This window comes from Protopterus annectens, chromosome 8.part0 (genome assembly GCF_019279795.1).
Source record: "Protopterus annectens isolate FY-2018-M chromosome 8.part0, PAN1.0, whole genome shotgun sequence".
In the NCBI taxonomy this organism is placed as follows: Eukaryota; Metazoa; Chordata; order Ceratodontiformes; family Protopteridae; genus Protopterus; species Protopterus annectens.
The window spans coordinates 1,776,812,766-1,776,829,792 of record NC_056741.1 but is presented as its reverse complement, the minus strand read 5'-3'; the positions used below and the strand labels follow the sequence as shown (position 1 = coordinate 1,776,829,792).

Sequence of the window (17,027 nt, the reverse complement as noted above, 5' to 3'; positions counted from 1 at the left end):
AAGGAAAGAAGATAGACCAATGTCTGTTCACTTTCATGAATATGTTCTGTCCTCCTTTTCATATCAATACAATGATGAAAGTGTTTCTAACTTGGTGAATTTGTAGAAAAGCAATGGAAATATATAGAAACCTCAATGAGAGGAATATACATTAAGCAAGACCAAAGAAAACATAGCCAGTGTAGAAGAAGACACAGATGAACAGGATGGCCCATTCTCATACCCACATTTTAAGTTGAAGAATGATTTACTATATACAGTAAATAAAGGTAGAGAAGACATATTACAACAATTTTTAATTCTGAAACCTTTCAGAAAACTTATAATGAAACTGGAATATAGTCATAATTTGGGAAAGGGCATTTAGGGATGGACAAAATCAGATCTAAAATGTTAGCTAGCTTTTATTGGCCTGATAAAATGAAATACATGATCAACTGACATGATCAACGTCTGTTAAACATGTTCAAAATGTTGAAGACACAGCTTTTGTTTAGTGCTACTGCTTTGCTTCTGGTGAGAAAAAGAGTCCAGGGGTACTAATTTCCTGCTGGTCTCTGAATGGGCAGTGTATCTGATACTTAACTGAGTTGTCTAGTTACAGCTTTGGTGAGAACCTCTTCAAGGCCTTTCTGTAACTTGGATTTCTCTTGTGTCTAGCTGCTGCAGATTGCTTCCAGGATATAGGATCACAGAATCATAAGATCATAGGAGATTACTAGGCTATCAACCCAGAGGTCATTTCAAGCCTAGACATTTCATCCCAATGTAATGCCATAAACATGTAGTTAATGCCCAAGATTGCATTTAGTAATGACTGCCCATGTCCAGGAGGGTAGTGGGTGCTATTCCTGGTAAGAATTTACAGTGCCCCATCCACTAGCCTAGGTTCCTTTTGAACGGTGTCATAGAGGTGCTCTGTTTCACATGGATAGTAGTCTATTCCAAAGGCATGGCAGTCACTGGGAGATAAATCTGTTCCTCCAGCATGTCCTATTTAAGTTGCAGGCCATATTTAGGTCCCTGGAACAGATGTCCCTAATCCCATTTGATTTACAGATATGCAACAAGTTCATTAAGTTTGGGTCTGAAATTGCTCCATAAGCCAGGCATAAGTCTCCCCTAAGAAGTCTATATGATACAGAGTAAAGTGACAGACACTTTAGTCTGTCTGTGTACAGCATGTGCTGGAGTCCCTTGATCTTCTTTGTTAGAAACCTCTGAGGTCTCTCCAGTTGCTGCAGGTGCTTTGTATGTAGCATGCTGAATGGGGCATTATACTCAATTATGGGCCAGATTAGTGCTGAGTATAGAGGGGTTATAACCTCTTTTGCTCTTGAGGTGATGTCATTACTACATAGAAGGCCTTCCTTACTACAGTAGACACATGGTGGTCAAAGTTAAGGTCACGGTCAATTTGTGAACCAAAGTCCCTTACCACTTCGTGAGTATTTAGGGTATTGTTGTTGATTTGATAGTGTGAAGGGACATAGTTTGTGACTAAGGAGATGATGATGCATTTCCTTGCATTCAGTTTCAGACCATGACTAAGACACCAAAAGAAGGCTATAGAAAGTGTATTGAACCCTTCAACATCTGGGGTTATACTACTTCTCAGGAAGCTTTGAATTAGTTCTAGTTTTACTACTGGTAAGAGAAGGAGCAAAAGATAATTGATTCCTAGTTGTGTGCATTTTTGCTGAGATCAACACTATTTATACTTCCAGACAGTACCTCTGGTAATCAACTCATAGACGCAACTCCCACTTCTGACCACATGGGTAAGCATCTAGAAATATGACAATTTGGTTGAAATGAGCATCTTGAGACAATGTAGCAACTGTCTCATGTTTTCCAGCAGCCACCTACTACTTAAACTGAAACAATGTGTGAGATATGTAGTTATATAATGTTACTTTAGGCAAAATTCTCACATAAAGCCACTACAAATAGCAAACAGGCTGAGAGTAACACACAATACTACACTATATCCATAACACATAATACAGACGAAGCAGATAGACCTGCATATGCTGAGGCTCTTAAACATTTCCTACCTGAACCACAAAGGATTCCTAAATGTACACTAAGAAACAAGTACCCTCAGCAACCTCACAAACATTGAAACATGCATCTAAGTCTCTCAGTGCCTCAGATCAAAAGTCCAGAAGTCAAACCTCCACACAATCCAACATCCTAGTCATAGGTAACTCTGTAGTGAGGCACACTAATGCATCACTCACTGGACTGAGTAAGGAGTGGGTTACTGTTAGTTGCTTATTGGATGCTAGGATTTGCCACATCACACACACACTCTAGTCCTTGGAAAACAATCATACATATGACACAGTTTTAGTATACATGGGAAAAATTATTTGAGATACCTCCTTGGACTACATGTGGTGAGACATGTTGGAGTTCACAGAATATGTGTAGGTATAAACCTAGCCTTGAGCAGCACTTCACCACCAATGGGAATGACACCGAAATATCAGCAAATATTGACTTTAACAATTGTCTTAGCTTCTGGTGTGATTGAAGGAAGGAAGTATATGCATAAATATATATATATATATATATATATATATATATATATATATATATATATACACACAGACACACACACACACACACACACACACACACACACACATATATGTATATATATATATATATATATATATATATATATATATATATTTATGTATGATTTTACTTCAGAATCCTGAAATATCACAATCCTGAACCTCAGAAAGCTTCATAATCTGGAAGCCCAAAATGCTGAAAATTCAAAATCCTGAAAACTCAAAATCCTGACTCCAAAAAGACTGAAAACACACAGGATATATATACTGACTACAGACAACACAAACCAGATTACATTCCACCAAATATAAGCAGGGGGGCAAGCCATCCTGAACCCCCCACACCCTCTGCTACTTAAATATATCACCTCCAAGACTGCACTTCACTGCACTATGTTGTAGTATAGCAAGTTAAAAGGGAATGTTACTAAGGTTACAACAAGCAGTCATGAACACATGTGATGGCATGTTTGCCATTTTATTCTGTGGAGTGCAATCTTGGAGTTTATATATTTAATGCCCCCCTGGGCCCCTGCCCATACTTGGTGAAAAGTGCTATCCTTTGTCTTGTATGTGTTTCTCTGTGTCCTTCTACTGGAATATTGTCATACTTTGTGTCCTGTATATTTTCAGTATTTTGTGATTCAGGATTTTGAGTTTTTAGGATTTTGAATTTTCAGGATTTTGGGTTCCGGATTATGAAGTTCAGGACTGTGATATTTCAGGATTCTGAAGTGAAACTATATATATATATATATATATATATATATATATATATATATATATATATATAGATATATATATATACATATATGGGTCTACCTGAAAATGCCGAAAGTGCTAAATGCCGATGACGAGAACACCAACACTGGAAGATCGACAACAGAGATGATTGACAGTTGAAAATTCCAACATTGAGAACACCAACATGTTAAGGTAAGTGTGCGATAGTGACGGACTGTAGGGTTAGGGGTGGATTAAGTGAGTTAGGGTTAGGACGCGGGTCAGGTGAGTGTGCGATAGTGACAGACTTTAGGGTTAGGGGCGGGTTAAGTGAGTTAGGGTTAGGGAGTGGGTTAGGTGAGTGTGCGATAGTGACGGACTTTAGGGTTAGGGTTTGGGTTAAGGTTAGTGCATAGATAGTTGTGTATGTAAGGTTTAGTGTAGGTTTGTAAGTTTTTTCGTGTGCTTGTGTTGTGTGTGTGCTTTTTGGACAGGGGATTTGTTTTGCTTGTTGACTGTCGGGATTGTGCTTTGTCGGGCATGTGAAGTGTTGTGTTTCTGAACTTTGGGTTTTGTGGTGTCGGTGATTTCGTTGTTGGTGTTTTTGTGTGTCGGTGTTTTCAGGTAGACCCATATATATATATATATATATATATATATATATATATATATATATATATATATATATATATATATATATATTATATATATATATATCAACATGTCAACTTGGGAGGAGATGGTAGGCAGACCTAACTACTATGCCAGGGATGGCCTGCATCTATCTCCATAAGGCTTTTGTATATGCACAAACCTTATTAACCCTCATAGTGCCTTTTTTAGACAATGCCAGTTTTCAGAAACTTCCAGCTTAGCAAAACAAAATATGAATAACAATAGACTACTGCTGCTCCATGCTAGGAGCCTTTATAAAAAACTTCACTCCCTACAGGTACTACTTACCCTGGGATGCATCCATAGATGCATCATCACAGATATCGAGTTCAAGACCACTGAGTGCCGCACAGTACAGGGTTTCAGCACCTGCCATGCATTTAGGCCCAAAGGACTAGATGGAGGTAATGAAGGCTGCATTGTCTCTGTATTTATAAAACAAACTATCATCCCCAGGCTTGTTAGCAGAATAATGACCAGGAACTCATCCATGTCCAATTTACGAATAACAAACCCCCTTATCACATCATAGCTAAGTATAGGACTCCTTGTATACTCCCCTTGGTCCATGCCTCCTACCTGACCAAACACCATTCTTCTAGGGGACCTCAACTATCCCTACAACAGATGGGAGACTAAACATCCCTTAACATGTATGCCAAGAATTACTGGATTTCATAAATATAAACTCGCTGACTCAATTAGTGCACACCCAAACTAGGGGAGACAAATCCTGGACTTTGTCTTCTCCAGTATGGGACATCAGTGTTCCCCACCACTTGTAACTTTCTCCCTCATCAAACTGTACCATAAATGAATCACATTTACAATAAGACTGAAGCCAAAAGCATCATCAAATGCCTCGGTAGTCAGAGATTATGCTAAGGCTAATCTACGAAAAATGACTGATGACCTGGCTAAATACAACATCCCATGCTTACACAATGAATCCACTGTGTATGCAGAATACTTTGCCACCAAATTCTCTCCACATGTGTATAGCTGCACAGACACATCTGCCTAACTCTGAAATAAATACACCACCAAATTTAAAAATAAGCCACTATGGTGGAACACAAATATAACCAGTCTCAATAATAAAAGAAAAAAATGTTGCAGTCAGTAATAAATGTAACTATCAAGACGTCAAAACTCCCTTGCTAAACTTAACAAGGAATTCTGATCCCTGGCCAAATCAACCAAAGCTAGATTTGAGGTACAAATAGCGTCCTAAGCAAAAGATAACCGTAAAGCCTTCTTCAACTGTGTCAAAAAATGAATTTTAACGGTCTGATGAAGCTTTATGTGAAAGCACTTACTTGATGCATGCGAAATAAAACCAGAACTTATTTTATGTTACATAAATGGAGTATATCGCATTTTGTATTTAGTTGTTTATACTGGATTTGATACTGTGCTGTGGTTGCCTCTTAGCTGTTTTATCTGGACTTTATCGTACCTTATTCAACTATGTTAGAAACCTCAAAAACAATACCCAGCACTACACATAGCTGTCAGTAAATGATAGCACATTGACAGTCCCTAAAGACATATCCAATCTACTAGTAGATAAAGTTAGCTGTAACTGTAACCCCTCTCTCTCTCCCTACATTCTCAAATCACAAACCAACATCTACACCCCCCCGCCAAACAAGTCCTCAAAGCATTTTCCAAGGACAAAAACACTCTTTTGTGGGGACAGATAATATACCAGACTGCCTATTGACCATCCTGAAATGAGACTGTCAAACCTCCTGCAGATACTATTCTATACCAGTCTCCAAATAGGTCCTGTATTAGATGAATACAGGACAGCAATAGTCACTCCCATACACAAAGGTGAAGCATCACTGTACCCAGGTATTTATAGAGCTATAAGTATGTCCACATCTGTAAGACTGTGGAAGGATAATTATGGCATTAATAAATAAGGACATAGGTAACTTACAAACACCTGACCCAAGCAAATTCAGTTTTGTCACAGACAGATCCTACCTGATCAGCCTGGTGGACTTCTCTGAGAAGGTTACTGAACTAATGGATTAAGGAAAATTAGTATATTGTACACCACATATTTATATATCACAAAGGTGTTCATCATCATCCCACATTCAGGTATTGTTGATAAACTATCCCAGCTAAATGTTGATCTCTGTGTAATTCATTGAATAGCAAACTGTCTCATAAATAGAACTTAGAAATTAGGGATGTGAGTCTATCTTCTCCAAATGACCTTTCCATAGTGGTATACCCCAGGGTTCAGTCCCTGGGCCAGCCTCTTTGGTGTTTACTTCTTGGAGATCAAAGTTAATGTAAAGGGTTTGTGGCCAATGACGTTTTCAGATGACTGTAGACTTAGTGTCATCATAAGCTCTCCAGATGACACCAAGATCCTACAAGAGGCCTTTCCCAAAGCCTTGCATCATAACCATGCACTAATTCCAAATGCCAAAAATGTGTAATAGCTTCCTTTGGCAAGCATGGCACCTCCTGTAACTATCAGATCTACAACAATCCCTCAAAACTGATTTGGTATTTAGAGACCTGGAAACCTATATGAACAACAAACTATCCTTCAATCACCATGTTTCCACTATTGAGAGAAAGTCCTTTTTCTTTGCACAGCTTATTAGTAATGGTATGGCATCTAGGTCCAGGGATGTGATCATTCCACTGTATTTGGCACTTATTTGGCTGATCATTGAGTTTAATCCCCCCTTCAGTCTGTACACATCCAAACACTTAGCATAAATCATAAAAACTATACTGACCATCTCAAAGCTTTGTCCCTCATCATAGTATAATTCAGCCTACTGTGGGGCAATCTCTGCCTCATGCACAGTGTCTCAAGGTACCCTATCCTCTGAGATCTACTGTACATGTGCAAGTCCAGTGGTGAAAAAAACCACCCACTCAAAAGAGCTTAATCTCTTCTGCAACATAAATAGAATATGTTTAAAGGATAGATATGCATCACAGAGAATACCACTAATTTGGAATTGCCCTTCTCTCTACATAAATCAAAGTACTTCCCTTATTCTAGTCTAATGTTATTTGGATGAATGGATGTAAAATCACAAATTCACCCTTGATTTAACACCCTTGTCCATTATGGATAGGGGTAATATGTAAACGTTCTGCCTGGCTCTGGGTATTTGCACTTACAAGGACTAAACATTTCATGGGAATGCAGGACTAGACTTAGAAAGATTTTTCACTGACCAGTAGCCTAGTAGGTTCTTACGAACCTATGAATATAAGTAACTATAATTTAGCCAGGGTTCAATAGCCTGCTGATACCTACACCTATTACTGATATCCCATTCTAGCAGATAGCCATGGACCTATTAAGTTCATTAGCAAAATCTAGCAATGGCCATAGATCTATTCTAGTGGTTGTTGATGATACTGCTAAGGTTCCTGAAGCAGTACCCATGGGGAAAGCCAATGGTTAGCCAATAGCCATAGAATTACTGTTACTTTTCTCCAGAGTATGGATCCCCAAAGAAATACTCATAGACCAGGAAACATCATTTATGTCCAGAGTAATGCATCAGTTTTGACAGCATTTTAATACAGTGCTTTAATAACATTCTGAACTGTATGCTAAAGAGAGTCATAGAACAAGATGGTAAGAATTGCGATGAGTTACTTCCTCTTCCTCTTCCTTCCATTTGCTGTAAAAGAGGTACCATCTAGGATCACAGAATTCACTCTATTTGAGAGCTGCTGTATGGGAGACATCTCCAATGCTTGCTAAACATAGCCAAAGAGGCATGAGGGGAAGAGAACCCCCATTTAAAAGTGCAATAGCACACATCACAAGCTTACAAGATAGGCTAAAATTGCAATGCCAATAATTAAGGAACATACTGAAAGCCATCAAGAGATACAACAGACAGAGTATAACAAGAATGAGACATCCAAGGAGTTTAAATTAAGGAACAAAGTGCAGTGCTATTGACCTACGCTGAGAATAAATTCCTAGCAAGATCGTAAGGACCTTTTTGGGTAACAGAAAATGAACAAAGTGAGCTGCAAATAAGAGAAACTGGAAAGAGAAGACGAGTAACTATACCACATAAATATGTTAAAACCATAGAGAGAGGCTGAAGTTTTCAGAGTCTTCCTTGGAAGTCAAGACAGATACCATAGGTATGGTACTAGGGAGTTTCAATCTTTGTTGTTCAAATAGGCAGACTTTTTCTAAGGCCTAGAAAATATAAATGAAAGAGTTCTTAATCAAAGTAATGACATTTCTTTTTTCATGAATTAATTGAGGAGAAAGTAAACTTAAGTCCACATAAGACCCCCTGAGTGCAGAGAAAACCAATAAATGAAGAAGTGAGAATGACTGCAGTGTCAGCATTTTGAAAATTGATCCTCAGCCATTGGATCTTGGTCTGTAAACAAACTAAGAACTTGTCTGCATTGTAGTTCTGATGCTGATATATTTACTACATAAACGTGAATAGGTACGAGAGAACCAATCTATCGCAAATATATTGCAACAGCTCTTTAAGAAATTGACACACACAGCAGTTAGTGTCAACAAAAGTATCAGCTGAGAATCATGAGTGAGTGTTGATGCTACTGTGACAGGCAGAAAAGCAGTGCCATGTTTATCATAACTGGTTTAGTCTTGGATTTGCTGCAGGAAAACAGCAGAATATGTAAGGAATGTTGAATATTAGCATGACATAGTTAAGGGGTGGATCTGTTAGTGTGGAAATAAGCTGGGAGTAGGAATATGGCATAGGAGACATCTGGAGTAGGCTTAGCTGCATGGTTGTAAGTTTATGGATTGGGAAAAACATGATCCATGATTAGGTTATTCTGCAGGTGGTATACAGCTATAAATCAGTCTATGAAAGCAGAAATATAATTGTGAAGACAGATGTTTGCATTGTTTTGTAAAAATATAAAAAACAGAATTGTAACGTAATTCCTGATCCTGATGAAGGCACTTACATTTTTTTTCACAAGACCCAGCAACAGAAAATAAGGGAACAAAAGGGAACTGGCTCAGCAGAGGAAGAAATCCATCTCTAGTTTAAACAAACAAATTAGAGATCTTGTCAAGTCCTCCAAAACTAATTATGAAGCAAAATAGCCTCTCTAGCCAAGGATAATCATAAGAAATTATTTAACTATGTCTGAAATCTAAAAGGAAATACCCAGCTTTGTGCTGAACTAGTTGTGGATGGCACCACCAGTACTCAACTGGAGGTAATAGCCAATCTGCTAGCTGATAGATTTGGAGAAAACTTCACCCTCCTGTCCACTCCAGTCATCCCTCAAAGTATACCTGCCACCATTCCTCAGCCTATTATCTCAAGAGAGCAGGTCATCTTGGTGCTCTCCAAGGCCAAAAACATGGCATGAATGGGACCAGACAACATCCAGTGTTGCCTTTTAAACAACGTAAAACAAGACCTAGCAGACCCACTTGGATCCCTGTTTAACTATAGCCTGAGAACAGACTATGTTCCAGAGGAATGGAGGACAGCAGCAGTAATCCCTCTGCACAAAGGGGGAACATCAACTGACCCTGGAAATTATAGGACCATAAACTTGATTAGCCTCATCTGCAAGGCCATGGAAAGAATCATTATGGACCTTATTAACAAAAACATAGGTAATCACCAAACTCTGGACCCAACCCAGTATGGAGTCATTAAAGGTAGATCATGCCTGTTAAACATGGTTGACTTCTTTGAAAACGTCACCAAGGCCCTGGAAAAGGGAAAGATAGTGCATACCATCTGTCTTGACCTAGCCAAGGCATTTGCCACAATTCCATACTCAGGTATTATACAGAAACTCTCCCAACTGGGAATTGATCATTAACCCCTACTTTACCAACCAGTCACCAGTGGCATAACACAGGGTTCTGTGCTAGGCCCCTTACTGTTTGGAACTGATTTCTCAGATGTCCAGGCAAACTTGGACAGCCTGTGCATGCCCAAGTTTGCTGATGATTGCAAATTGGGACCAACCATTGAGTCTCCCAGTGATGTTAATATATTGAGACAGTGTTAACGCATACACACGATTGGTGCCAAAGTGACAGATTAAAGCTAAATGCAAAAAATACATTATTACCCCCTTTGGGAAAGCTAACATCTCTGTTAATTACATTATTAGACAGTCCCCCCCCCTAAGCGCAGACCCAGTGGTATGTGATCTGGGTACTCAGGTTGATAGCAAGCTGAAATTTAACCACCCCCCCCACACACACATATCCACAGTGGTAAGAAAATCCTTCTGTGTGGCACAGCTTATAATTAAATGCATCATATCTAGATCTAAGGATGATATAATGCCATTATACTCAGCCCTCATCAGACATATAATTGAGTACAATGCTTCTTTTTGCATATACCTCACCAGACACCTGCAATAACTAGAGACCACAGAGGTTTCTTGACAAGAAATTACAGGGTACACAAAACAAGTATAAAACAGAAAGACTGAAAGCCATGTCACTGTATTCTGTCTCCTACAGGTTGCTAAGGGGTTTTCTGTGCCTGGCTTACAGGACAGTCTCTGACCCAGCCCTAATGGAAATGCTACACATTCGTAAATCAAACTGCAGGAGGGTCACTCTCTCCAGGGAACTTAACCTAGCCTCTGACATCAACAGATCATGCTGGAGAGATAGATATATCTTCCAGTGACTGCCCCTTCTCTGGAACAAGCTTACAATTCACATGAACAGAGCCACTCCTTGATCCTCTTCAAATGTAACCTAGGGTGACTACAAATTCACTCCTGTAGTGGTGTGCATGTCCCTCCTGGGCAGAAGAAGCTGATATTAACTACCATAGACCTTTACCTCTGTGAACTTCACGCATCTGACCACTGACAACTGGGGAACTCCGGATAAATGCAGCTAAACTTGTAAGGGCTGTAGAGCCATTAACCTAGTAGCCTGCTATGAATTTATGAATAGGAAAACCACTGCCAGCACAAGCACAAAGTGTGGCAATTTGCATGTATACAATGCCAATATCATGGAAGACTGCAGCCATTTTTGAAATAGAAGAAACTTTTACTAGTTACTAGAATGTCATTAAACCCAGATTAGGTATAAGATATGTATATGTATATATATATATATATATATATATATATATATATATATATATATATATATGTATATATATATAATTTTATTTTAATTTATTCAGTTTTTGAAAACTCAAAATTCATGTAGTTGAGACCATATGTGCAGGTTTCTGAAAACTCAAAATAAAAAAATTAATTAAATAAAGAAATTTGTGTTTTTTAGTGGTCAAGTCCCCCCTGCACCCTCCCTACAAATTATATATACCAACACTGAAATTGCACTACAGTGAGTAAAAGGGTGAGTTTCCTGATGAAACATTTATATGGAGATTGTGATGCAATGAGGATACGGGAATTTACCCTTTTCCCAACTGTAGTGAAATCTCAGAGCTGGTATACATAATTTGCAGGGGGTGTTGGGGGGGGGCATTTTTTATGTTTCGAGTTTTTGGAAACTGTGAATTTCCAGTTTCCAAAAACTTGATAAACTGATATAAATCTATCTGTCTATGTATCTACATGCTAAACATGCATAAACTCACAATTATGCTTTTCAGTATTATCTCCAATTAAGAAAAAAAAGGTAGCTTAGAGCTGTTTCACACATACAATAATCCACTTTAAGGTGTACAATAATTGGCTTTAAGACATAATTCTCTTCAGCATCCACACTGAACAATTTTAATTTGTGATTCAGTGTGTACAAACACTGTTAGCCCTGAAGTATTTGGTGAGCTAGTCAGTGGTGCACCATACGGAGATATAGCCCTAACTACAGACCAGGTGTCCTGGGTTTAGTTAGAGGCTTCGTTATCTGAAGTGTGGATAGGAGAAGGATAGGTGTATGTATTCAAGAGAAAGGTGCATTCCCTTGGGTGTTTCCTGTATTAAATCTCTAGTAGGGGCCAGGGACATGCAAAGAGCATACCTCTCAACTGCACAGATTTTCACAGAAAGTACACATTTTTACCTCATATTTTTGGTCTGTTCCTCATACATTTGTGGTTTTCTGGTAAATTATTGATATTGAAATCAATACATAATACTAAATAAAGACAAACTTTTGAGTTTCAGACTTTATATCCTTCAGAAAACGTAATAATGCAAAACCTTTTATTCTAGCAACTTTCTAGGTTTATAGGAACAATATTTAAATTTTGTCCCTATTTTTGGGCCTTTGTCCCCCCATTTTTCTGGCTTTGTCTAATGCGGGTGGGTTGCCACAGAGGTTGATACATCATCTCAACCCCATTACATAGTTGCCCTCAACAAATACATGTGAGAACAAGGGGAGAAGGAAGAAAAAATGGGTAGGAGAAAAACACTCCTCAGTAGGACTATGATGCTGCACTGTAAGCCTTGATTTCCTCACTGGCTCTGTGTATGGATTAGAGTAAGTCCAAGAGGCTGTTGGAGGATGCCCGTTAGACAAGATGGATGAGAAGGGGTCATGGGGGCAAGTTAGTAGTCAGCTGTGAGGAAGAAATACATACTAAAATTATCTACTTCTGAGCTGCACAAAAAAACTCTTTTAAAGCACATCTTATTTTTTCATTGCTTGTATGTTCAACTTATTTACACAGAAAGGGCATCTGTTATGTGTTTAATAATAGAAATACTAATCAAATCATTCTCACCCTCCATGTCTTTTATAGCTTTCACTAAATTCTTTATTCCATCAAGGATCTTAATTTCCATGCTCTTTTTACCAAGACCAAAATTCTTCAGCAACATGAGAGTTATTCTTCTCTGTTCTTTCCAGGGCTGGCCATAAGGAGCAGTGATAATACCTGCAGAAAAAGAAAAATGTTTCAAGGTTATGCAGCTCAAGGCATTAAAGACTGAATCATGAAATTGCAAACCAAAAATCATGAAGTCTTGTTTCTAAAATTATTTTTTTAGCCACAACCCCTGCCGGGACCTCGACTGATGACTCCTCTACCTGTACCAAGCCTGCCTATTTGTCTTGCAATAAGAGGAGATTGGAATGCTTGGGTGAAGCGAGAACCCTATAGCCCAGTTTTTCATGCCTGTGAATCTCCTATGAACTGACCCATCACTGAGACAGTCAGGTGGTAAGCTGTGGGCCAGCTTGCTAATCCTTTTAGATAACATATCCTCTTCCCTAGCTCTATTACAGGTGCCTTCTGAGGGGAAGACGTTTTCCACACTGCTCAGCTTACTGTGCAACATTCTCATGGCAATGCAGGCTGAATAGACTTGTGCTCCATAGAATAAACAACTAATGCCAATGCTAGATGTCATCCATGTAATGAGCCAGAGCTGCCTGTCTCCCCCTACAGTGGACAAGCCAGCTACTCCCCTCCTCCCCTGACAGTTCCTAGTTGCTTTTGAACTCATACCACCTGTGAGGTTATGTAGAGTTTAGCCCTCTACGCAGTTGAACTAACCCCTCTTCCTGAATTTATGTTTACTGAAGAACTAGTTCTATAACAAAATAAAAATGTATAAAGTAATTAACCTGTGACTCCCCCCACACACATACTAATACATACTTTTTCTGTGGTTATGCAACCTCTGATTATGGAGGAATGTTTGGTTTTGCACAGAAATCAAGTATTTCTCCTTTCCCCTTTATTCTGAGGTTCTGTGAGCTTGGAGTTAAATATACATTGGTAAGTGAAGGGTAGGAGATACATTTCCCCTCGAGTGATGTAGGGGGTGGGTTCACTGTAAAAGATTCAGAAATGGTTTATAGAAAAGCCAGCTGCAGGCTTTCCAGTTTGGCAAACTTACTGACAGCAGCAATGTTTATTCAGTGACAGTGAATAATTTGCTGCTGTTTCGGAGCATTAGATATTATTGGCTTGAGTTCTAACTACTTTCCTATTAGTTGTACTTTTCTTTTCAGCTTAACAGTGGGTGGTGGTGCTCAGTGCAGCACCATGCAAGGCTGTACTTGAGAGATGCAAGCATTTTCATTTTTGAATTCACTCTTCCTATGTTCACAGGTAAATAGTAGGCTAATGACTACTAGGGCCTTCATAAGAGTAGCAGAGCTACAAAACTCAGTTATGGTCCTATATATCATAGGAATTTATTAGGAAGGGGTATGTTAATTATAATGTTTCTAAAGATTATGTGATGGGAGAGGCATGTTAGTTTGGGCATAGTAACTGTCTGCCTCCGTCTATCAGAGACAAGGGGACCAGACCTGGGGTAAATTTCTGATTTGTCATCCATTGGTAAAGGTTATGCTTACATATGGTTATGAATGCACCATAGAGGGGCTCTTAAAGGACAATTGAGTCTATTTCATATCTACAAAATATCACCCCAAAAAACATAAAGTGTCCTGCTTTGGTATTTTAGAGCATATACCATTAGTGCCTTAGTTAGCGGCATCTTCCAGTTATAGCTGTAGAAACCATAGAGTTAAGTGGTGGTACATTGTTGCACATCTAAAGCTGAGTTCATTGTCAGTCTAAATCAGTTAGTTACTGCCTAGGTGCTGGTGCCTGAACCAATTTTTTTTCTTTCAATATTGATTAGTATATCCCAAAACAATACCTTAACTATGAGGCAAAATGTTATTTTCTTCTCCTATTTGCCCAGCAGCCTTATAACTCAGCTAGATTACTGCTTACATTTAGTCTAGTGCGCAAAACATAAAACTATCTATAGCTACTATTTTTCTTGAACAAACACTTTTAACCCAGAAAATTAAGCATTAGTATAGTGTCTTATTGTTCCTTAACAAACCTCCACCCTTGATCAAAGTGGAATGTCTACAAACATACCTCTCAACCTCTTAGGGCAAGAAATCTGGACAAAGCCTGACAAAATGGGGGGACAAAGGCCCAAAAATAGGGACATGTTTTAAATATTGCTCTTATAAACTTAGAAAGTTACTAGAGCAACATGGTTTTGTTTAAACATACATTTTCTGAAGGATTTGAAGTTTGAAACTCAAACGTATGTTATTTAGTGACTTCAGCCCTCATTCCCAGTGATTTGTCAGAAAAGTACAAATGTTATGAGGGGCAAACCAAAAATAAGAGCCAAAAATCTATCTGGACATGCTGCAAAAATCCAGAAGTTGCGAAGTATGTCTGCAAACTATCAATATCCCTTTTGAAAAATACCTTACTAAGCCTATCAAGAAATAGGAAAGACCCCAGAGGTTTGTAACTAAAAAGATCAGGGAGTCTAAAAGAATTGAGCCATGCATATAGATTAGAGGCTTTATTGCTTAACTCAAGCTTTCTTATAGATTCCTTAAGGAAGAACTATGTCTTGCTGATAGGTCGATAAAGACATCCTTCACTCCAAAACTCTAATACATCAAAAAAAAAAATCAAATAGTCCAGTTAAACTCAGGGCCAGAGATTTAAAACTGTTCCTACATATAAAACTAAGAGACAGGACTGATTTGCACAAAGCTCCTGCTCCTTCTCTCAAACAAACGCCCAATCCAAGTTAGAAAATGTGATGTAGTGTTTGCATTTAAAAAGGAGTTGGACAGCAAAATAACTGGATGGGTGTTCTCAAATTCACTCCCGCTATAATGGGTCTGGTCATCACTGAAATGAGAGGCAAGGCCTTAGGGTGATTTCTGGCAAGGAAGAAATGGTTTTGAAACTCAGTTACCTTGTATCTCCAATGATCCCGTGTTTCAGTCATTTATGTTTCACTCTTTTGTGACAGACCTCTGTTTACAGAGTGAAAGCTTATCTACAGTATGCAATAATTGCACAAAATTTAAAAGAACATAGCTGTTTGGTATATTTATACAATAAAATTGTGTTTTAGTTAGTTGTAAAACTGATTGTTAGATTGATTTCTTCTGATTTGTTTCATACAGTTGGACTTCTGGACATTAATCTAATTAGTTTAAAAATAAATTGCTAAAATGATTTATTCTGATTTGTTTCATACATCAGGATTTTATGATCTCCAAAATTATATATCCTAAATTATCCAACTGTAGTTCCTACATGTCACATTCAGTAAGCAAGTCTGACAAAATTTCAAAATAATTAAAAAAGTATGCTGCTCTTTGAGACCTACTTGGTACCATGGCTGCCAGTTGCTCTCTTAATTAATATATCAGGGTTTTTCAGTTTAGATTTCAGTCACACTGAATAATGTCTAAAATTCTGTTAATGATAATTCAAAATCCCAGAATGACTATAAGGGTGAAGAGAAGCATAAATATTTTCAGTAATTAAAAACATATTCACCTGTGTTGTATGCCCTTTCATCTTCCATTTAGCATGTTCTGTTAACTAACATTATTTTTTCCTTCTCCTTATTAGAATGAGCTTCAGCCTGTGCTTTGTTTTCTTCAGTTCTCTATGTTAAACAAAATGTTGGCTTTTCGGCACATCCCTATCTATAGAGACAGGCTGCAGCAGTACCAATTCATGAAGAGAGGTGGGGGAGGTGTCACAATTTTAGACCCATCAGCCTTGCCAATATACTGTGTGAAATTATGGAGAGAATCATACTGGAACTTACCAAAAATGACAGAGTGACCTACTTCAGCTACATGTGGAGCAGTACAGTTTTGTTAAAGAGATATCTTACTTTTCCAGTCTTGTTGCATTCTTGAAGGATCAACAGCATTACTTCATGAGGGTCTGTTAGTGCATACTGCATATCCTGATCTTAAGAACACATTAAACACTGTTCCACATAAGGAAATAATTACCAAATTAAAAGGATTAAATGACAATCTGCATGTAATTAATTGGGTAAAACACTGGTTAAGCAACAGGACACAAAACATCAGCTTGCAGGGCTTATTGTCTAATCTGATGGGTTTATTAGTGATACCTCACAGAGCACTGTACATTTAGACCTTTCTCCTAATATGTAAAACTAAATTGGGCAATGGATATTAACTATATATATTGTTGATTGCAAGCTGAGCAAAATAATTACTTCAGTAAAAGTTGCACAAGTTTTCCAAGATGATCTAAAAATCCGTAGCTCGTTCAATGTTAATGA

At 38.2% G+C, this 17,027-nt stretch overlaps 1 protein-coding gene across 1 annotated transcript in view; it reads right to left on the bottom strand.

The window, feature by feature from the left end:
• LOC122809633 (vitamin D 25-hydroxylase-like) overlaps nucleotides 1-17,027 on the bottom strand; it is a 734,566-nt gene that overhangs the window by 358,252 nt on the left and 359,287 nt on the right. The window contains exon 3 of the mRNA XM_044081269.1: nucleotides 12,692-12,844. Within this exon, the coding sequence (XP_043937204.1) occupies nucleotides 12,692-12,844 (153 nt within the window). The remainder of the gene's footprint in view (nucleotides 1-12,691; nucleotides 12,845-17,027) is intronic.